Source organism: Mercurialis annua, linkage group LG1-X (assembly GCF_937616625.2).
Source record: "Mercurialis annua linkage group LG1-X, ddMerAnnu1.2, whole genome shotgun sequence".
NCBI classification, from domain to species: Eukaryota; Viridiplantae; Streptophyta; class Magnoliopsida; order Malpighiales; family Euphorbiaceae; genus Mercurialis; species Mercurialis annua.
In genome coordinates, this window is record NC_065570.1 from 42877485 (window position 1) to 42894384 (window position 16900).

At 37.3% G+C, this 16900-nt stretch overlaps 1 protein-coding gene across 1 annotated transcript; it reads right to left on the minus strand.

Moving 5' to 3' along the window:
• Window positions 1-10392: 10392 nt before the first annotated feature.
• On the minus strand, window positions 10393-11220 carry LOC126665127 (uncharacterized). Its single transcript, XM_050357830.2, has 2 exons — window positions 11096-11220; window positions 10393-11011 (listed from the first exon to the last, which is right to left on the minus strand). Exons 1-2 carry the CDS (start codon window positions 11186-11188, stop codon window positions 10517-10519), a joined length of 588 nt encoding a protein of 195 aa, XP_050213787.1. The 5' UTR covers window positions 11189-11220; the 3' UTR covers window positions 10393-10516.
• Window positions 11221-16900: the final 5680 nt, after the last annotated feature.

Sequence of the window (16900 nt, forward strand, 5' to 3'; positions counted from 1 at the left end):
GCAAAATTCACGAACTCTTCAAGATTAGGGAAAAAATCTGGCGGCAGGAAGCCTCTGTCATGCCTCGTATACATCCAACTGCGGTCTGGATTCATTTCTGGAGGACGTACAATTAGGTACTGATTCATAAGATCAACGTAGCAAAGTCAATGTAATTGACTGCTAAAAGGGTAGGGTCCTATCCCATTCGCAAAACTGGCGCCCCATAATTCGATCACGATATATGCATGAATACGGAAAAAATATTCGGCAGCCTTCCGGCGTCGTTCCCCAGGTGCATTACATAATTTAGGGGTGTGTAACGCTAATTATATATTCCGTAAGGAATAAGCGTTACACAGCCTATATTAAATAGCCACCCGGAGAACATACGCCAGAAAAATACTGAATATTTTTATACCATATCCATATATATATGTTTTTTCGTTATCAAATTACGCAGACGACAGCAGTTTTACAAACTGTACACACGTACAATCCCGTGTCGTTCAATCTCTTGAACACACGGGACGAGTTTCTACGGTTAGGTAAGATTTTATTCGGTGTGAATAAAATCTTTGTTAAATAAATTTAATTGTTATTCAATTTACTCTAAATACTATAAATTAAATACAAAAATGCAGTAACACTTACTTGTTGAAGAGCAGAACCGCAAGGGAGATCGATTACAAATGGATATAGGTAGTCGGAAGCAAACCTACAGTGTATTAGTTTTGGATCAGCTTATCATAACACTACAAATTAATCCATAATCCAGATACATTATTTTAACATTCTAAGTATTATCCTATTTTTCACGAAAATCCGGCAGCATTTCCCCTGAAAACAAGCATCACCCATTTTTCAGGGAAATCCTGCAGGCAAACAATACACATTCCAACATAACCAATACTTAACCAAATACGCTAAATTCTCAAAACTAACAAATAACACAATTAAACGTATATTAAGAATTAAAATCAAATTAACATACAACTTAACCAAATTTATAATTTTTAATCTAATTCATTTTATTGTAATTAATACACTCAATTATATTACTCGATTAATCAAAATTAATAATTAACTATCCTATTCACGTAACATAATTAACTAACTTCATTAATAGAATAACCTAATTTTACTAATCAAATTAATTAACATAAAAAGTTTGATTTCAAGTATTTTCAATTAGAAATTTAATCTCTCTTACTAACCTAATTTTAATATATCTATCCTATTATAATAAATTTACGTAAATATAGAAACTAACCTAATTTCATATAACTTTCATATTATTATAAAAATTAAATTCAAACCTAATTACATTTAAAACTAATTTAATTAATATCAACTAAATTAATATCAACTAAACAATAATCTAATCTAATACTATCAACTAAATTAATTTCATAATTTAATGATAATAATACTAAATTAATTAAATTTAAACCTAATAACATTAAAATCTAATTTAATTAAAATCTAATTTAATTAAATCTAATTTAATTAAAATCTAATTTAATTAAAATCTAATCAATTTATACCTAAACCTAATCTAATTAAATTTAAAAAAAATAACTAACTTACCCGGCGAACTGGCAGCAGGGAACGGCGGCGGTGGACGGAGCCGGTGGATGGCGGAGGGGGCAGTGGCTATCAACGGCAGTGGCTGCCAAGGAAAAAAAACAAAAAAAACTATAATTTAAAGTGTTTTGTATTTAATAATAAAAGAAATAACTGACATCACTTAACTTACCTGCGGCGGCGGCGGCGGTTGACGATGGCAGCGGTTGGCAGCGGTTGACGGCGGATCGAGGTGGTGGATGCAAGGTGAAGGCAGAAAAAGGAAGGAAAGAGGAGGAGGAGGAAGGTGAAAGGGAGAGGAGGAAACTTTCTGGCGGCGGCGGCGTGAGAGGACGAAACGGTGAAGGGAGAAAAGAATGTCTCCGGCGGCGTGAAATGAAGGAAGAAAAGAAAATGAAGGGAGAAGGGAAACTGCTTCGATACAAACCCTTAGATTTAGCGACGGATTTCTAATTCCGTCGCTAAATCAAACACTTAAATGAAACTCAGCGTTTCGCTTTAAGTGTTTAGCGACGGATTGTAACTTCCGTCGCTAAACACTTAACGAAACGCTGAGTTTCATTTTTTCCCTCATGATTAGCGACAGATTTAAATATCCGTCGCTAACTATAAGGGAAAAACCTGGCGGGAAGGTTCCCGCCAAAGTTTTAGCCTAGTTTAGCGACGGATTGCAAAATCCGTCGCTAAATCGGAGGGGAAAACCTGGCGGGAAGGCTCCCGCCAACGTTTTTAGCCGATATTGCGACGGACTCCTTGTCCGTCGCAATACCCATCGTCATTTACCTAAATTAGCGACGGAAGTGTGTTCCGTCGCTAATTACGGTCGCGAATTCCCTGATTTCTAGTAGTGGAACTTCTGCAGATTGAAACGCATGTGATGTCTTTACAGCTTAAGACATTTCACGAAAATTTGGGCGATGGTCAAAGCTTTCATGTCGATGAAAGTAACCCCCATTCATGGAATAGTATGGAATTACAAGATTACGACGACAGTGATTCTGATGATTTTGTGAAATATCTCCCCTGGACTTTACCAAGATGTTGTTCACAATGCTTTAACTGGTGAAAGCTATTGTAATTTTTAAAATCGAACATTATTTTACAAATGCAGATCGATTGGCATCCATACACCGAGGATGTTATCAGCCAGCTACATCCTTATTTTTTGGATGGTGCTCAGTTCTGGCGTGCCCGCGTGCCACTGATTTACTATCATATTATCGAGTGGCACCAGCCGGATAGGGTGATGCCGCAGTTTGGATTGCTTCAGCCTATACCTGAACCCCCTTCCCAGCTCCACATCCACCACACTGTCCAGTTTCGGGGGAGCTCAAACTTCCAAAACATTTTTAGGGAGTATGTCGCGATATGGGACTCCAGGGAACTGTATGTGGTCCAAGGCCCGTTGCTGGACCATCCGCCCCACTTCCATTCAGAGTACATGGAGTGGTACAGACGCATCAGCAGGAGATGGATTACCCATCACGGGGCAGAGACTGGATCAGTTGTACGTAATCTACATAATATTTATTTAAATTTAATTGTAAATAATATGATAACTGACTTTCTATTTTAATTTTTATCAGCGTGATGCAATGGAGAGGATTCGCTTACAGTCAGAGGCAGGGTCGAGTATTGGTACTTACGCTCGTAGTCACCAGTTAGGCACCATGGAGGACCGGAGGGACACACAGTGGCCACCACTAGAGCCTGATGTTCCGCCACAGCCCTTGCCTCATATAGATCCCCCGACGGTCGACGTACAGCGTATACGAGGTCGCCGTCGGGGCAGAGCCAGACCTCAGGAGGAGACACGCGAGATGGCGGAGAACCCTATGCCACCGCCGGTACGTTTTAATCTAAATTTTCTTTTATTTAATATTAAATCAATAATTCTAATAAACAATTTGTTTTTTAAGGTCGACTTTCACGGGGATACCGAGGATTTTGTCCGACAGTATTACGGGTCTACGACGTATTACGGGAGCACCTCAGCGCAGACACAGTGCCCACCAGCTGCATCCTTTTCGGTACCACCTAAGGACCCTCTCCCGGCACAGGTACGTTTCAATCTCAATTTAAATATTTTCCATTATAATATCAATTATAATAAATATTAATTTCTTTTCTTTCAGGATGATTTATTTGGGGATACCGAGGACTTCATTCTCCGGTATCCAGCTTCGTCTTTTACGGTACCGCCTTCGTCTGTACCCTATGTAGGCCCGTCATTTGGCCTGGCAGATTACATTACGCCGCTGGCCACGCCTCCTCCACAGTTCTCCCAGCATCCGGGTTCTGCTTTTACCCCGTTTTAGGCGACTCAGACGGCGCAGACACCTCCTCCTCAGACACCTACATATTTGTCGACTGTTCCTGTACTTGACGATTCTTGGAACTTTAGCTCCCTGACCACTCCTCCCTCACAGCGGTCCCGACTTTTGGAGGGCTACATTCCGACGCCGCCAAGTCAAGATCCGGGCTCCTCTTCTCGCCCGACTCAGAGTCCCTCCCAGATGCATTTTTCTCTTGATGACCCTTGGATCTATAATTTGGTTCAGGACCCACAGCCGTTTAGTGACTTTCAAGGAATGCATGCTCCTTCTTTTTCTCTGGGATTAGAGTTAGACCCCTCCTCACAGGCTCCTGCTCCTAATGTGCATGATGATGACGAGATTGAGGATGTGACCAGTCCAGTCGCCGATAGTGGAGAGAGAAGCTCCGGACCAGATGGAAGACGTTACCGCCGATTGACTGATAGTCAGATGCGTCGACGTGTCAACAAGGGTTACGACATGAGGACACGCTTACGGAGTCCTGATAGATCAGACTTTACTAAGTAGTTTTATTATTTTTGGACAATTTTTTATTTTTGCATTATTAATTTATTTACGGTTACTTTTAATTGCCTTGTATGGTTTTTATATAATTATGTATAATTTTATTATTAATTTATCTTTATCGCTTGTATATTAGTCGGAAAGACGCTCGATTCCTTTTAAATATCAAAATTGTAGATAATTTTTATTTATAATATTTTAATTTTTATTTGTTAAGTTTTTTTAAAAAATTAATAGCAAAATAATATACATATTTTTTTTTAAATGCTGCTGCTGATGATTGGGGAGAGAATCTCCCCAATCATTGGCTGCTTCATTGCGGGCTGCTTAAGCATTAATCCAGGAGGAAATGACGTTGTATACCCTTTTTTTGTTAGACTTTGCAAAAACACTCTCATGGAGCTTAAGTAGACAAGCGTGCTCCTTTTTGGCTTTTTCTTTTCATAATTACGCCTTTTTAATATACCTTATGTGTGCTTTTGTTTGTATATTTTATACCCTTGACTATTTGCTATAACTGTTATGCACCTTATCCCTGTTATGTTGCTTTTGTCAAAATAATGTCTATTTATTTTATATGTGCTAGCTGTTTTATTTATCAGAAATACTTAATAATTATTTTTGTCAAATTAAAAATTTAAGTTGTTTATTTATATTTCACTTATTAGTAATTTTTTGATTTAGTCTTATTTATTTGTTCTTTGTATTTTATTTTATTTTATAGCTTTAATTTTTAATTTATTACTTATTTATTTTCTTATTATAAAAAAATATAAAATAAATTCATTTTTATTAAGTTTTTATTAAGTAAACAGCCACATGATTGATATTGATAATCCAATTTTATTATTATACATATGTCTTTTATTATTAAAATACATAATAGTTTTTATTTAATATTTTTGTTATTTTGGACACTTATTATATAATATTAAATATTTTTCTTTAACGGTTAAACACTTGTTTTTCATTTTTCTATTTTAGAAACTTGTCTTATATAGTTAATATAAGTATCATTTTAACAATAATATTTTTATTTAAATATTTTAACCATTTGTTTATTATTTATACATAATTTTTTAACCAATTAAGATTATCTGCAGCATCCTAATTTCTTTTTTTAATATTGATGCTTATGTAAATAACATTTTATCGATATAAAATTAAAAAATTATTTTCAAGTTAAATTATTTATATATTACTGATGGATACCGAATCCTACTGTAAGTATAATGGAGCCGAGTTGCAGGAGATCTACTCTCAGGTGACGCCGGACTCCCCCTGAAGACCGAAAAGGTATGAAAGAGATGCCGAATCTCTAAGATTCGGTAACACGCTAATAAAGACCGAATCCCACATGATCCGCCAAGAGCGCGTCAGGCCCGGGATTCGGGTAAACGACTAAATATGGAAATCTTGTCCTATTTGGACACAAACACTACATATGGAAGGATAAGCTCTACTTTAGGAAGATAAGACTATTTAGGAAGACGTTCCTAAATAGGACTCTTATCAGATTAAGGTAGATCCCGACAAATCAGGAGAATCTCTACGATACGGCCGAATCCCTACAAAGTAGGATTCACCTGCCTAATACAACTCTACTAGGTATATTCGACTACTATAAAAGGAGCACGAGGTATGCCTAGAATCACAATTACATTCATATACTCAAAACGCTGCTCAAAGCTCTAGACTGACTTTAGCATCGGAGAGTTAATCGGACAACCACCGTCCGGTTAGCTTCTACCCTGTTTTGCAGGTTCACTCACCGGTTCAGAAGGCAGACTCCATCAATTGGCGCCGTCTGTGGGAAAAGCTTAACTAAACTTCAAAAGAAGGAGCTTTTCTGAACTCAAAAACAAATCTCATTGAAGAAGATGACTTCTGAAAGAGTAAACCTGAAGGATCAAACGTCACAGAGAAAACGAAAAGCAACAGAACTCTCAACTCCTCCTCCAGTAACTTTTGACGGGGAGGACTTCGGGAGAATAGCTGAAGAGCACAACGAAGCTCTGGTAGTGGCCATGATCATCGAACACTGGAACGTTGAGAGAATCCTGATCGATGAAGGAAGCGCAATAAACCTAATAACAAGAAAGGCCTACGAAAGCCTAGGAGGAGACCTAGCGGAACTAAAAAGAAATGCCACGCCTGTGGTAGGATTTGGGGGCTTGCCAATTAAGCCCAACGGAACAATTACCCTCGACGTCAAGCTAGGAAGGACAAGGAAAAGCGAGGAATTACCTACACGGTTTAGCGTCGTAGAAATCGACCTGCCATACAACGCAATACTGGGGAGACCATTCCTCCACGACTCAGCTGCCGTGACAAGCATAAAGGCACTAACCATGAAGATACCGACGAAACAAGGAATTATCACGATACAAGGAAACCGAGCCGAGGCGAAAAAGTGCTACGAGCAAGCAATAAAAGAATCAGGCGAAGCAATGGCAATAGAAGAAATCCTTAATCACGACATCGAAGAAAAAGAAACAGCACCAGAAGGCGAAACAAAGAAACTCCAACTCGACAAGGAGAAAAGAGTAAATCTCGGCGCAAACATGAACCCAAAGATCGAAAGCGAAATCACGGCCATGCTGAAAAACAACGTCAAAACCTTCGCTGCTAACGCATCAGAAATAGTCGGAATAGACCCCCAAGTCATTACTCATGATCTAAATGTAGCAGAAGCGGCGAACCCAGTGAAGCAAAAGAAAAGGAAGTTCTCGGAAGAAAAACAGAAAATAATCGCTGAAGAAGTAGAAAAACTGGAGAAAGCAGGATTCATACGAGAAGTCCACTACCCCGAATGGGTAGCTAACGTAGTTATCGTAAAGAAAGCCAACGGAAAAAATAGAATGTGTGTGGATTACACCGATCTAAACAAAGCGTGTCCTAAAGATAGCTACCCTCTCCCAGATATCGATCAACTCGTGGACTCTACTGCTGGACACGCGATGTATAGCCTAGCCGACGCAGCTCAAGGCTACCACCAAATTCAGATGAAGGAGCAAGACCAGGAAAAGACTTCATTCATCACAGAGGGAGGAACTTACTGCTACACGGCAATGCCTTTCGGCTTGAAAAATGCTGGAGCAACATACCAAAGACTTATGAATTTCATGTTCAAAGACGAGATAGGAAAACGAGTCCAGGTGTATGTAGACGACCTGATCATCAAGAGCGAGAAGGAAGAAACCCATGCAAAAGATCTTGAAGAAACATTCAACATACTGAATAAGTTTGGAATGAAGCTGAACCCTGACAAATGCACGTTCGGCGTACAAGGCGGGAAATTCTTGGGATTTATGATATCTCAAAGAGGAATAGAGGCGAACCCCGAAAAGATCAAGGCAATCATGGACATGAAGGCACCAAAAAGCATAAATGAAGTTCAAAAACTCAACGGGCGAATCACAGCACTCGGTAGATTCATGTCTTGCTCAGCAAAAAGATGCTTGCCTTTCTTCAAAGCCCTCAAAGGAACACAAAAATTTGAATGGAATGAAGACTGCGAGAACGCTTTTGAAGAAATAAAGAAGTTCCTTGTTACCCCTCCATTGTTAAGCAGACCGCTGAAAGGGGAGACACTATACCTATACATCAGCACCACGCACGAGACCATCGGGACAGTGCTGGTAAGGGAAGAAGATAACGAGATGAAGCCAATCTACTACATTTGTCGAGTCCTGAAGGGCGCGGAGACACGATACCCCGAGATCGAAAAAATGGCACTTGCCGTATTGACCACAGCTAAAAAGCTGAGATACTACTTCCAAAGTCACAACGTTGTGGTAAGAACAAATCAACCATTGCGAAAGGCGATCCAACGACCAGAAACTTCCGGAAGATTAGTCCACTGGTCCATCCAACTCAGCGAACACGACATAAGATACGAACCTCGTCCGACTCTAAAAGCACAAGCTTTGGCGGACTTCGTAGCAGAAATAACTCCAACCGAGACTGGCCAACCCAAACCAGCCTTGGTATGGGAACTCCACGTAGATGGAGCGTCGAATGAAAAAGGAGCTGGAGCAGGAGCCATCCTCAGAGGACCCGAAAAAATCAGAATCGAATATGGAGTAAACATCCAATTCGCCGCCAGCAACAATGTAGCTGAGTATGAAGCCCTAATCGCAGGCCTCGGCCTCGCATTAGAAATAAGAACGGAAATCCTAAAGATCTATAGCGACTCCCAGCTGGTGGTAAATCAGGTCAAGGGAGAATATCAAGCCAAAGAAACAGGGATGATCGAATACCTGAGTCAAGTCAAAACACAGCTCCAACAGCTGGAAGCACAAGGAGGACAATGGGAAATCATTCAAATCCCGAGAGAGGAAAACACCGAAGCCGACGCCATCGCCAAATCAGCGTCAGAACTCGGAGATCTATTCGCTAAAATGCAGTTAAAGGAAATTCTCGAATCGCCAAGCACCAGAGAAACAGAAGTCATGGCAATCGAGGAGGCCGACTCCTGGATGACTCCACTGATCAAATATCTAGACTGCGGCGAGTTACCAACAGACAAAGTCGAATCCATTCGCACCATCAGAAAATCTGCCAACTACTCTTTTCACAATGGAGTTCTTTACCGAACCTCATTAACTCATCCATGGTCTAGGTGCGTCTCGCCTCAGACAGGAGAATCCATCTTAAAGGAAATCCACGAAGGAATATGCGGCGCGCACGAAGGAGCAGTCACCATAGCAAGAAAAACAATACTCCAGGGATACTACTGGCCGACCATCAAAGAAGACGCAAAAGCATTAGTCAAGAAATGTGATAAATGCCAAAGACACGACAACATCAGTCGTGTGCCAGCAGTGCCTCAAGGATCAATGGAAAGCCCATGGCCGTTCGCCACTTGGGGGATTGACATAGTTGGACCGTTCGAAACGGGAAAACATCAAGTGAAATTCCTAATCGTCGCAATAGAGCACTTCACAAAATGGGTAAAGGTAGCGCCTGTCGCAACCATCACCGCAGCCAAAGTAGAGGAATTCTTCAAGAACGAAGTAATATGCCGATTCGGCATACCCCACACTGTAATAGCAGACAACGGCAAACAATTCAATTGCAAGCGGTTCAAGGCATTTTGCAAAGGACTAATGATCAATTTGAAATTTACTTCGGTGGCGCACCCTCAGACAAACGGAATGACAGAAGTCACCAACCGAACCATAGCACAAGGAATAAAAAAGAGACTTTCTCAGTATAAGGAGAACTGGGCAGAAGAATTATACAGCGTCCTATGGGCATACAGAACAACTCCTAGAAAAGGAACTGGCGAAACACCTTTCAGGCTCGCCTACGGTACTGAAGCAGTAATTCCAGTAGAAATTGGAATACCCAGCATCAGAGTAAACTATCTAGAAGAAGAAACTAACGAGGCTAGAACAAGGCTATGTCTAGACCTACTAGAGGAAAGAAGGGATGAAGCGGCAACCCGAGCCGCTACATACAAGAAGCAAGCTGCAAGATACCATAACAAAAGAATGAATTTTAGAGAATTTCAAAGAGGCGATCTGGTCTTACGAAACGCGGAAGTTGGCAGAGGAAACGCAGGAGTGAAGAAAATGCAGGCTAATTGGGAAGGCCCCTATATTATAGAAGAAGCTACTGGCAAAGGCACATATAGACTAAAGACAATAACTGGATCCATGGTACCCAGATATTGGAATATAGAGCACCTGAGAAAGTATTATCAATAGATTAATTCATGGCATGTACTTATTTCCATTTTTGAAATAAAAAGGCGATTTGGCGATAAGAAGCAAAATTTTATAGGCTCGCTCGAGACCTAATAAATACAATTTAACAAGAGTCGTTTGAATCTTAGTTAAAAAATAATTTAGACTCGTCCGAGTCAAATAAATAAAAGGATCCATTCGGACCTACAAATAAATTACACCAGCAGAAGTTTAGATTAACTTCTCAAAATAACAAACGAGTTTAGATTTACTCTACAACTAAAGAAAAGCAATGGTCAAAAGATCATTATATTCACAGAAGCAAAATTACAAAGGATCCGCCCACGATCCAATACAAAAAAAGGCGAAAGCAAAAAATACTAAAAAGCAAAAAATACAAAAAGGAGAAAATAAAAACTAAGCCTTATTCAAAGCGTCTTGCTTCTGCTTATCAAGCTTCGCCTTCACCTCCTTCGCCAAAGAAGCAGGATCCAACTGATTGACTCCAGAAAGATCGACGCCAGGATTCTGCTCCCGCAGCTTTGCCCCGATCGCCAACCGGTATTGAGTCATGACTTGGGAATAAAAGCTCCCAGAGTCACCCAATCGCCGGCGGAGACGCCCCTCTTCTTTCTTCAGATCATCCCTCTCCTTAGTGAGAGCACCTGAAGAAGACTGTAGAGACTCGACTTCCTCGGACAAAGTTCGAACCCGAGCCTCTAAAGCGGAAATCTCCCGAGTCTTGGTAGATACGGAGGACCTCAGCTGTTGGATCAGACCAGTCGCCTCGCCAGCCTCCTCCTCCATCTTTTGTTTCTCGGAGAGCCAGGATTCGGAATCTCTCTGGAGCTTCTTCAATTGATCCACCGCATCCCTTCGGCGGCGCTCCAAAACAGCGATGGACTGGACCACCTGCGAAAGAAAACAACAAATAAGAAAAAAAAAAAAAAAAAAAAAGGAGAAGCAAATCATAATATAAAAAAGAAAGAAGCATACCGAAAAACCGCCAAGACAGGCGAACTCAGCCAAACTATCGCCATGTTCGCGATCAATGGACTCAATGTCCTCTTTTATCATAATATTCTCCATGCAAGCATGAAGAATGGCGACGTTTGAAAGACGAGGCGGATTTTGTGCGTCCGCCCAAGCAGCAAACCGAGGTGCCTCCTCAATAGACACCCCAGAAGATTTCTTCTTCTTGGGACGCTTGGTAGAAGCTCCAGCCTGGTCCTCAGCAGGACGCTTCTGGCCGGCAGTAGGCAACCCCTTCAGAGAAGGACCTGACTCCTTCGAAGGAAGCAGAGGCGACTCGGAAGTCGCAGCAGGAACTTGATCGCCAGAAGCAGGATCAAGATCAGGATTCACCGAATCAGGCGTCGGATTCGGCACGACGATTGTAGAGGGATTAGGAACGCCGCTAGTCACCTCGCCCATATCTACAGTCATATCGACATGAAAATTATCAAGCAAATGTTCAAGAGAAGTCGACATCCTACAAAACAAAACATAACAACAAAAGATTAGAAAAATACCTTCTAAAGGAAGACCCGCCAAAAGTATTTCACGGCGACTCAAATATCGTTCTAAAAGAACGCTGTACTTGGGCTTATCAAGACGACAATCCGACAACAAAGACAAGGCGAAGTCCCTCTCCCCATCAGCCAGGTCAGGTACATCAGTAAGCGAAACTTTACTAGAAGTAAAACTCCGCGAAAAAGAAGAAAAAGAAGAATGTTGAACCAAGAAAAACTTAGGGGTCCAACCTTTCAAAGAAGATGGAAGACTAAAAAGAGACCGATTCGGTCGACCACCCGCAAAAATAAATTCCTCACCCTTTCGGCGGGAGAAAACATAAAAATAATGGAAAAGAGCAAGCGAAGGCTCCTGCATCCGAACCCTACACGATTCCATAAAAGAACAAAGAAGGCGAATCGCGTTCGGATGAAGTTGACCTAAAGGAACACCCAAATTATGACAGACCTCTACAATTAAAGACTCTAAGGGAAACCTAAGACCCGCTAAAAGCTGTTCATGAAAAACAACTATCTTGGAAGGCGAATCGGTACTATGATTCGCCCGATACGATTTTGCCGGTCTCAAAATAACGTATGACTCAGGAAAATTAAATTCCTCGGCATAACCAAGTATCTGCTCTCTTGACAAGGAGCTCCGGGTATATTCTAGCTCGTCACGAGCACCCTTCGCCCCCTCAGTTACTTCTGACATTTTAAAAAATTTAAAATGGGGGGGAAACACGGAGTGATGATGAAATTAAAATCCTAAAAGATCAAAAGAAAGAAAAAGACGAAGAACAAGAAGAACAAGAAGAACAAGAGGAATAAAATCAAAACTGCAAACTACCAAGAAATTAAATTAGTGAAAAGGTAAAATACCTCGCAAGCAAATACGCAGGATCGAAAGAAAGATAAGGAGCAACTTGAAAACGAGGAATCTTGAAAGCAGAAGAAGGAAACCCACAGAAAGCTTGAAGAAATCGAAAATTTAGCAGTTGCAGAAAAAGCAGAGATTGAAGAAGAAGGAAAATGTAACAAAATGAACAATTATATATAGCATGAACCAAAGAAACTGAAAAGACGAGATCCCATAATTACAAATAAGGACCAACTAATAGCGCATGAAGACACTTGTCCTTCATCCGGTCATAACCCTCTACTGATAAACAACACGTGGCAACGCAGAATCTTACTAAAGATGAAACGTCGCCCACAAACATATGAAACGACTCGCCCGGAATATAAAACGACTCGCCCGTATAAAAGAACTCAGCTCCAAAAGAGCTAAAATCCACTAAGGCATAAATGCCAAACTACTTCAGCTCACTTGCGGGGGGGCTAATGATGGATACCGAATCCTACTGTAAGTATAATGGAGCCGAGTTGCAGGAGATCTACTCTCAGGTGACGCCGGACTCCCCCTGAAGACCGAAAAGGTATGAAGGAGATGCCGAATCTCTAAGATTCGGTAACACGCTAATAAAGACCGAATCCCACATGATCCGCCAAGAGCGTGTCAGGCCCGGGATTCGGGTAAACGACTAAATATGGAAATCTTGTCCTATTTGGACACAAACACTACATATGGAAGGATAAGCTCTACTTTAGGAAGATAAGACTATTTAGGAAGACGTTCCTAAATAGGACTCTTATCAGATTAAGGTAGATCCCGACAAATCAGGAGAATCTCTACGATACGGCCGAATCCCTACAAAGTAGGATTCACCTGCCTAATACAACTCTACTAGGTATATTCGACTACTATAAAAGGAGCACGAGGTATGCCTAGAATCACAATTACATTCATATACTCAAAACGCTGCTCAAAGCTCTAGACTGACTTTAGCATCGGAGAGTTAATCGGACAACCACCGTCCGGTTAGCTTCTACCCTGTTTTGCAGGTTCACTCACCGGTTCAGAAGGCAGACTCCATCAATTACTTTTGTTCTTATAATTTGATTATTATAAATATTGTCAAATAAAATAATTCAATATTTAATATTTTTGGTTTTTTTATATTAATATTTATTTATAAAAATATAAATTAACAATTGAAGAGCAACTAAAATAAAATTCAAATAAATTAAAATAAAAACAACCAAAGAGCATATCAATAAGCAACTAAACAACAACCGATAATCAACTAAAGAACAACCAATAATCAACCAAAACGCAACCAAATAAACCAACGAGGTATTAAAAATCAACTAAAAATATAATATTTATACAACTAAAGATCAAGCAACCACAAAGCAACTAAAATGATAACCATATCAATTAAAGAATACCTAAAAAGCTATTAAAAAATAATTAAAGAGTGACAAATAGCTATACTAAAAAGCAACTATAAAATAAAGAAATAACAACAAAAATTATAATTAAAGTTAAATTTATTAGTAGACATTTTTTCACTTCTTTTAAAAGAAAAAAATGCATTCGAAAAATTATTTCTTTTAAAAGAAACTAATATAAAAAATTGAACAATTAAAAAGTAGCTAGTAATGAACTAAAAATGATAATAATACTGAGAAGCTACTAAAGAATAATAAATTGAAAGATAAAAATTTATTTAAATAAAATTAATTTTTCTTTAAATAAGTAGTACATATCTTGAAAATATTTTTTATCTAATAAATTATATATTAAACTAAATTTATTTTTTTAAAAAAATAATGAAAAATAAAGGAGATTATATTATTGTCTAGAGAAAAATTAGATGAAAAGTGTCAATGTATAATAATTTAATAAATAATAATTAAATATTAAATATTAAATAGAGAGAAGTTAAAATAATGACAAGTGTTCATATATAAACAATTAAACATTAAAAATAACAAGTGTCTTATAAATATTAATAAACTTATTAATTATAATGAATCTATTACTAACATGTAAAGTTGAAAAAAAAAGGGTTGTAACAAAAAGAAAAAGCATGATAAAATGTCTTAATTGTGACTAGCGTAACAGGCCCAAGAATAAATAATGGAGTACATCTGCCAACTTAAATATGACAAAAGCGTATAAATGCCAAAAAATTATGTGCAGCGTATAAAAGTTATATGAGCTACTTATTCAAGTATTTATGGAGAAAGCCCTTAATCCAGCTGTTTAATCAGCTGGATTAGCTGGCCCGCAAAGGCTCATTGCGGGCCAGATTTCTGCCCGTAATGGCTCTTTGGGGGCAGCGTGGGCTCCAGGCACAAAAATATAATTTTTGTGTTTTGGGGCACAAATCTAGAAATTCTAAATTAGGGAGGCACTTTTTTGTCAAAAACCCAAAATAAAAAAATATGTAAAAATGATGATTTAATACGAAATTAACTCTTTTTTAAAATAATCCGACACTCGAATCAACATAGAAAGATTTAATACACAGATTAAATTTTGATAAATAAAAAATAAAAAATATAATGGTATAAATAAGACAAGTGATCCCTAATTCTGTTCCAATTAATTTTAATTGAAGTTCTTATAACCAAAAATCTAGCGTTCGATTGGCCAAATTCCGTCACTCAACGGTAAACACCTTAACTATTAAGGAAATAATAAGGATGAGAAAAAAATGATGTGGCGTGTTTTAGTATTTAAAAGAAAATAATCTACTTCTACTATATATATATAAAGCAGGACATTTTCTCCCTTTGATTGACACTTGGCACCTTACAATCGGTTTTCACATTTTATTCTTTTTAATATATTTTCCTTCTTTTTAATTCTTTCATTTGTATTATATAAATGGCAATTAATCACATCAAATGCTAATGATTAAATGCTAAAGATGTTCATTCTCATTCATTTTATATTTTTGATATTAAATTCAATTTGACCTTACCAAATTAGTACAATCTACTCAATATATTTATTTGAATTTAACATTTTACATGCTAATTACGTTACTAATTGCTAATTATATTTTTTGATAAGCAGCTTAGCTACAAATGCAATTAAAAAATTAAAAATATAAAATCAAATAAAATTGAAAAAGTACTTTCAATTATTTCCCTTTAATTTTAAAAGAAATTGTATTTCAAAACTACTATCATAATATCACAACAATTACTCTTTTAGATCTAAAAGTTTGAGCAACACATTTACTCTTTTAGAAGATATATGCAATTTACAATAAAAACTCACAGTTTAGTACCAAATCCGTTGCTTTTTCATAATAAATGGCAATATTAGAAACTTAAAAGTTTCATACCAATCATGTAAGGAAATAATTTAAGTCTTATGACTATTATTAATTTTTTTGTCACACATCCAAATTCGTTACTTTTCCACAATGTAAATGGTAATATTAGAAACTTAAAAGTTTAATACCATTAATTCGAAAAATCTTTTCAATTACCATAAATTTCCATTATATATATTCATATTTTTTTTTTCAAGCTACTAACTTCTTATGTATGTTGTTCTTTTTTTTTTCATTTTAAAAGTTGTTGAGGATTTTGTATATATTATATTTTTGATTCTATGCAGATTTTGTTATTGTGTTTTAATCTAACAGTTCATTTTAATTTATTCTATATTGTGTTTGATTGCAGGTGAAAGAGATAGAGATCATGAAATTACCGTGATGATCAAGAGAAAAGATCCATTTAAAATTTAGGCGAGAAAAATTCCATATATGTATTTGTTTGAGGTGAGGATATTCTTTTACATATTACGCATTCTTCGTATGTTAATTATGTAACACAAAATTATAAATACTTGAATAATAAACATAAAACATAACTTTAAAAATATTGATATAAATATTGAGTTGGAGTTTTAAAAGTATTTTATTTTAAAATGTCCAAAAAAATTATCATGCAAATTATATTAGAACTCTTTTTTGTAGTTATTATTGTAAAATTTCAACGATTAGATTATATTTTAATATCTTGATATATTGAAAAAACTATCGCCTCTATAAATGATAGATTCATGTGTTTTTTAGCAATGAAATTTTGTTTGAAAAGAAATGAAATCAAAATCTAAAAATGGATATTAGTTAAAATATTGTTGTAATATCTAATATCTTTAATTTTTTTCGTGATAACCATTTTTCTACACATTTCATTAATTTTGTAATATCTATGTCCCGCAATTAGTATTATTCTTCACCTCCTAACATCAAAATTAATAATAAATACTTATATATGTTTTTCTATTATGGAGTAATTTTTTACAGGTATATCATTTTTTATTTTTTATTGATATAGCTATACTTTGCTTAATTGATTAACTTATTTTTAATTATTTATAAAGCATATTAGTGAAACCAATTTATGTTTAAATTGGTAA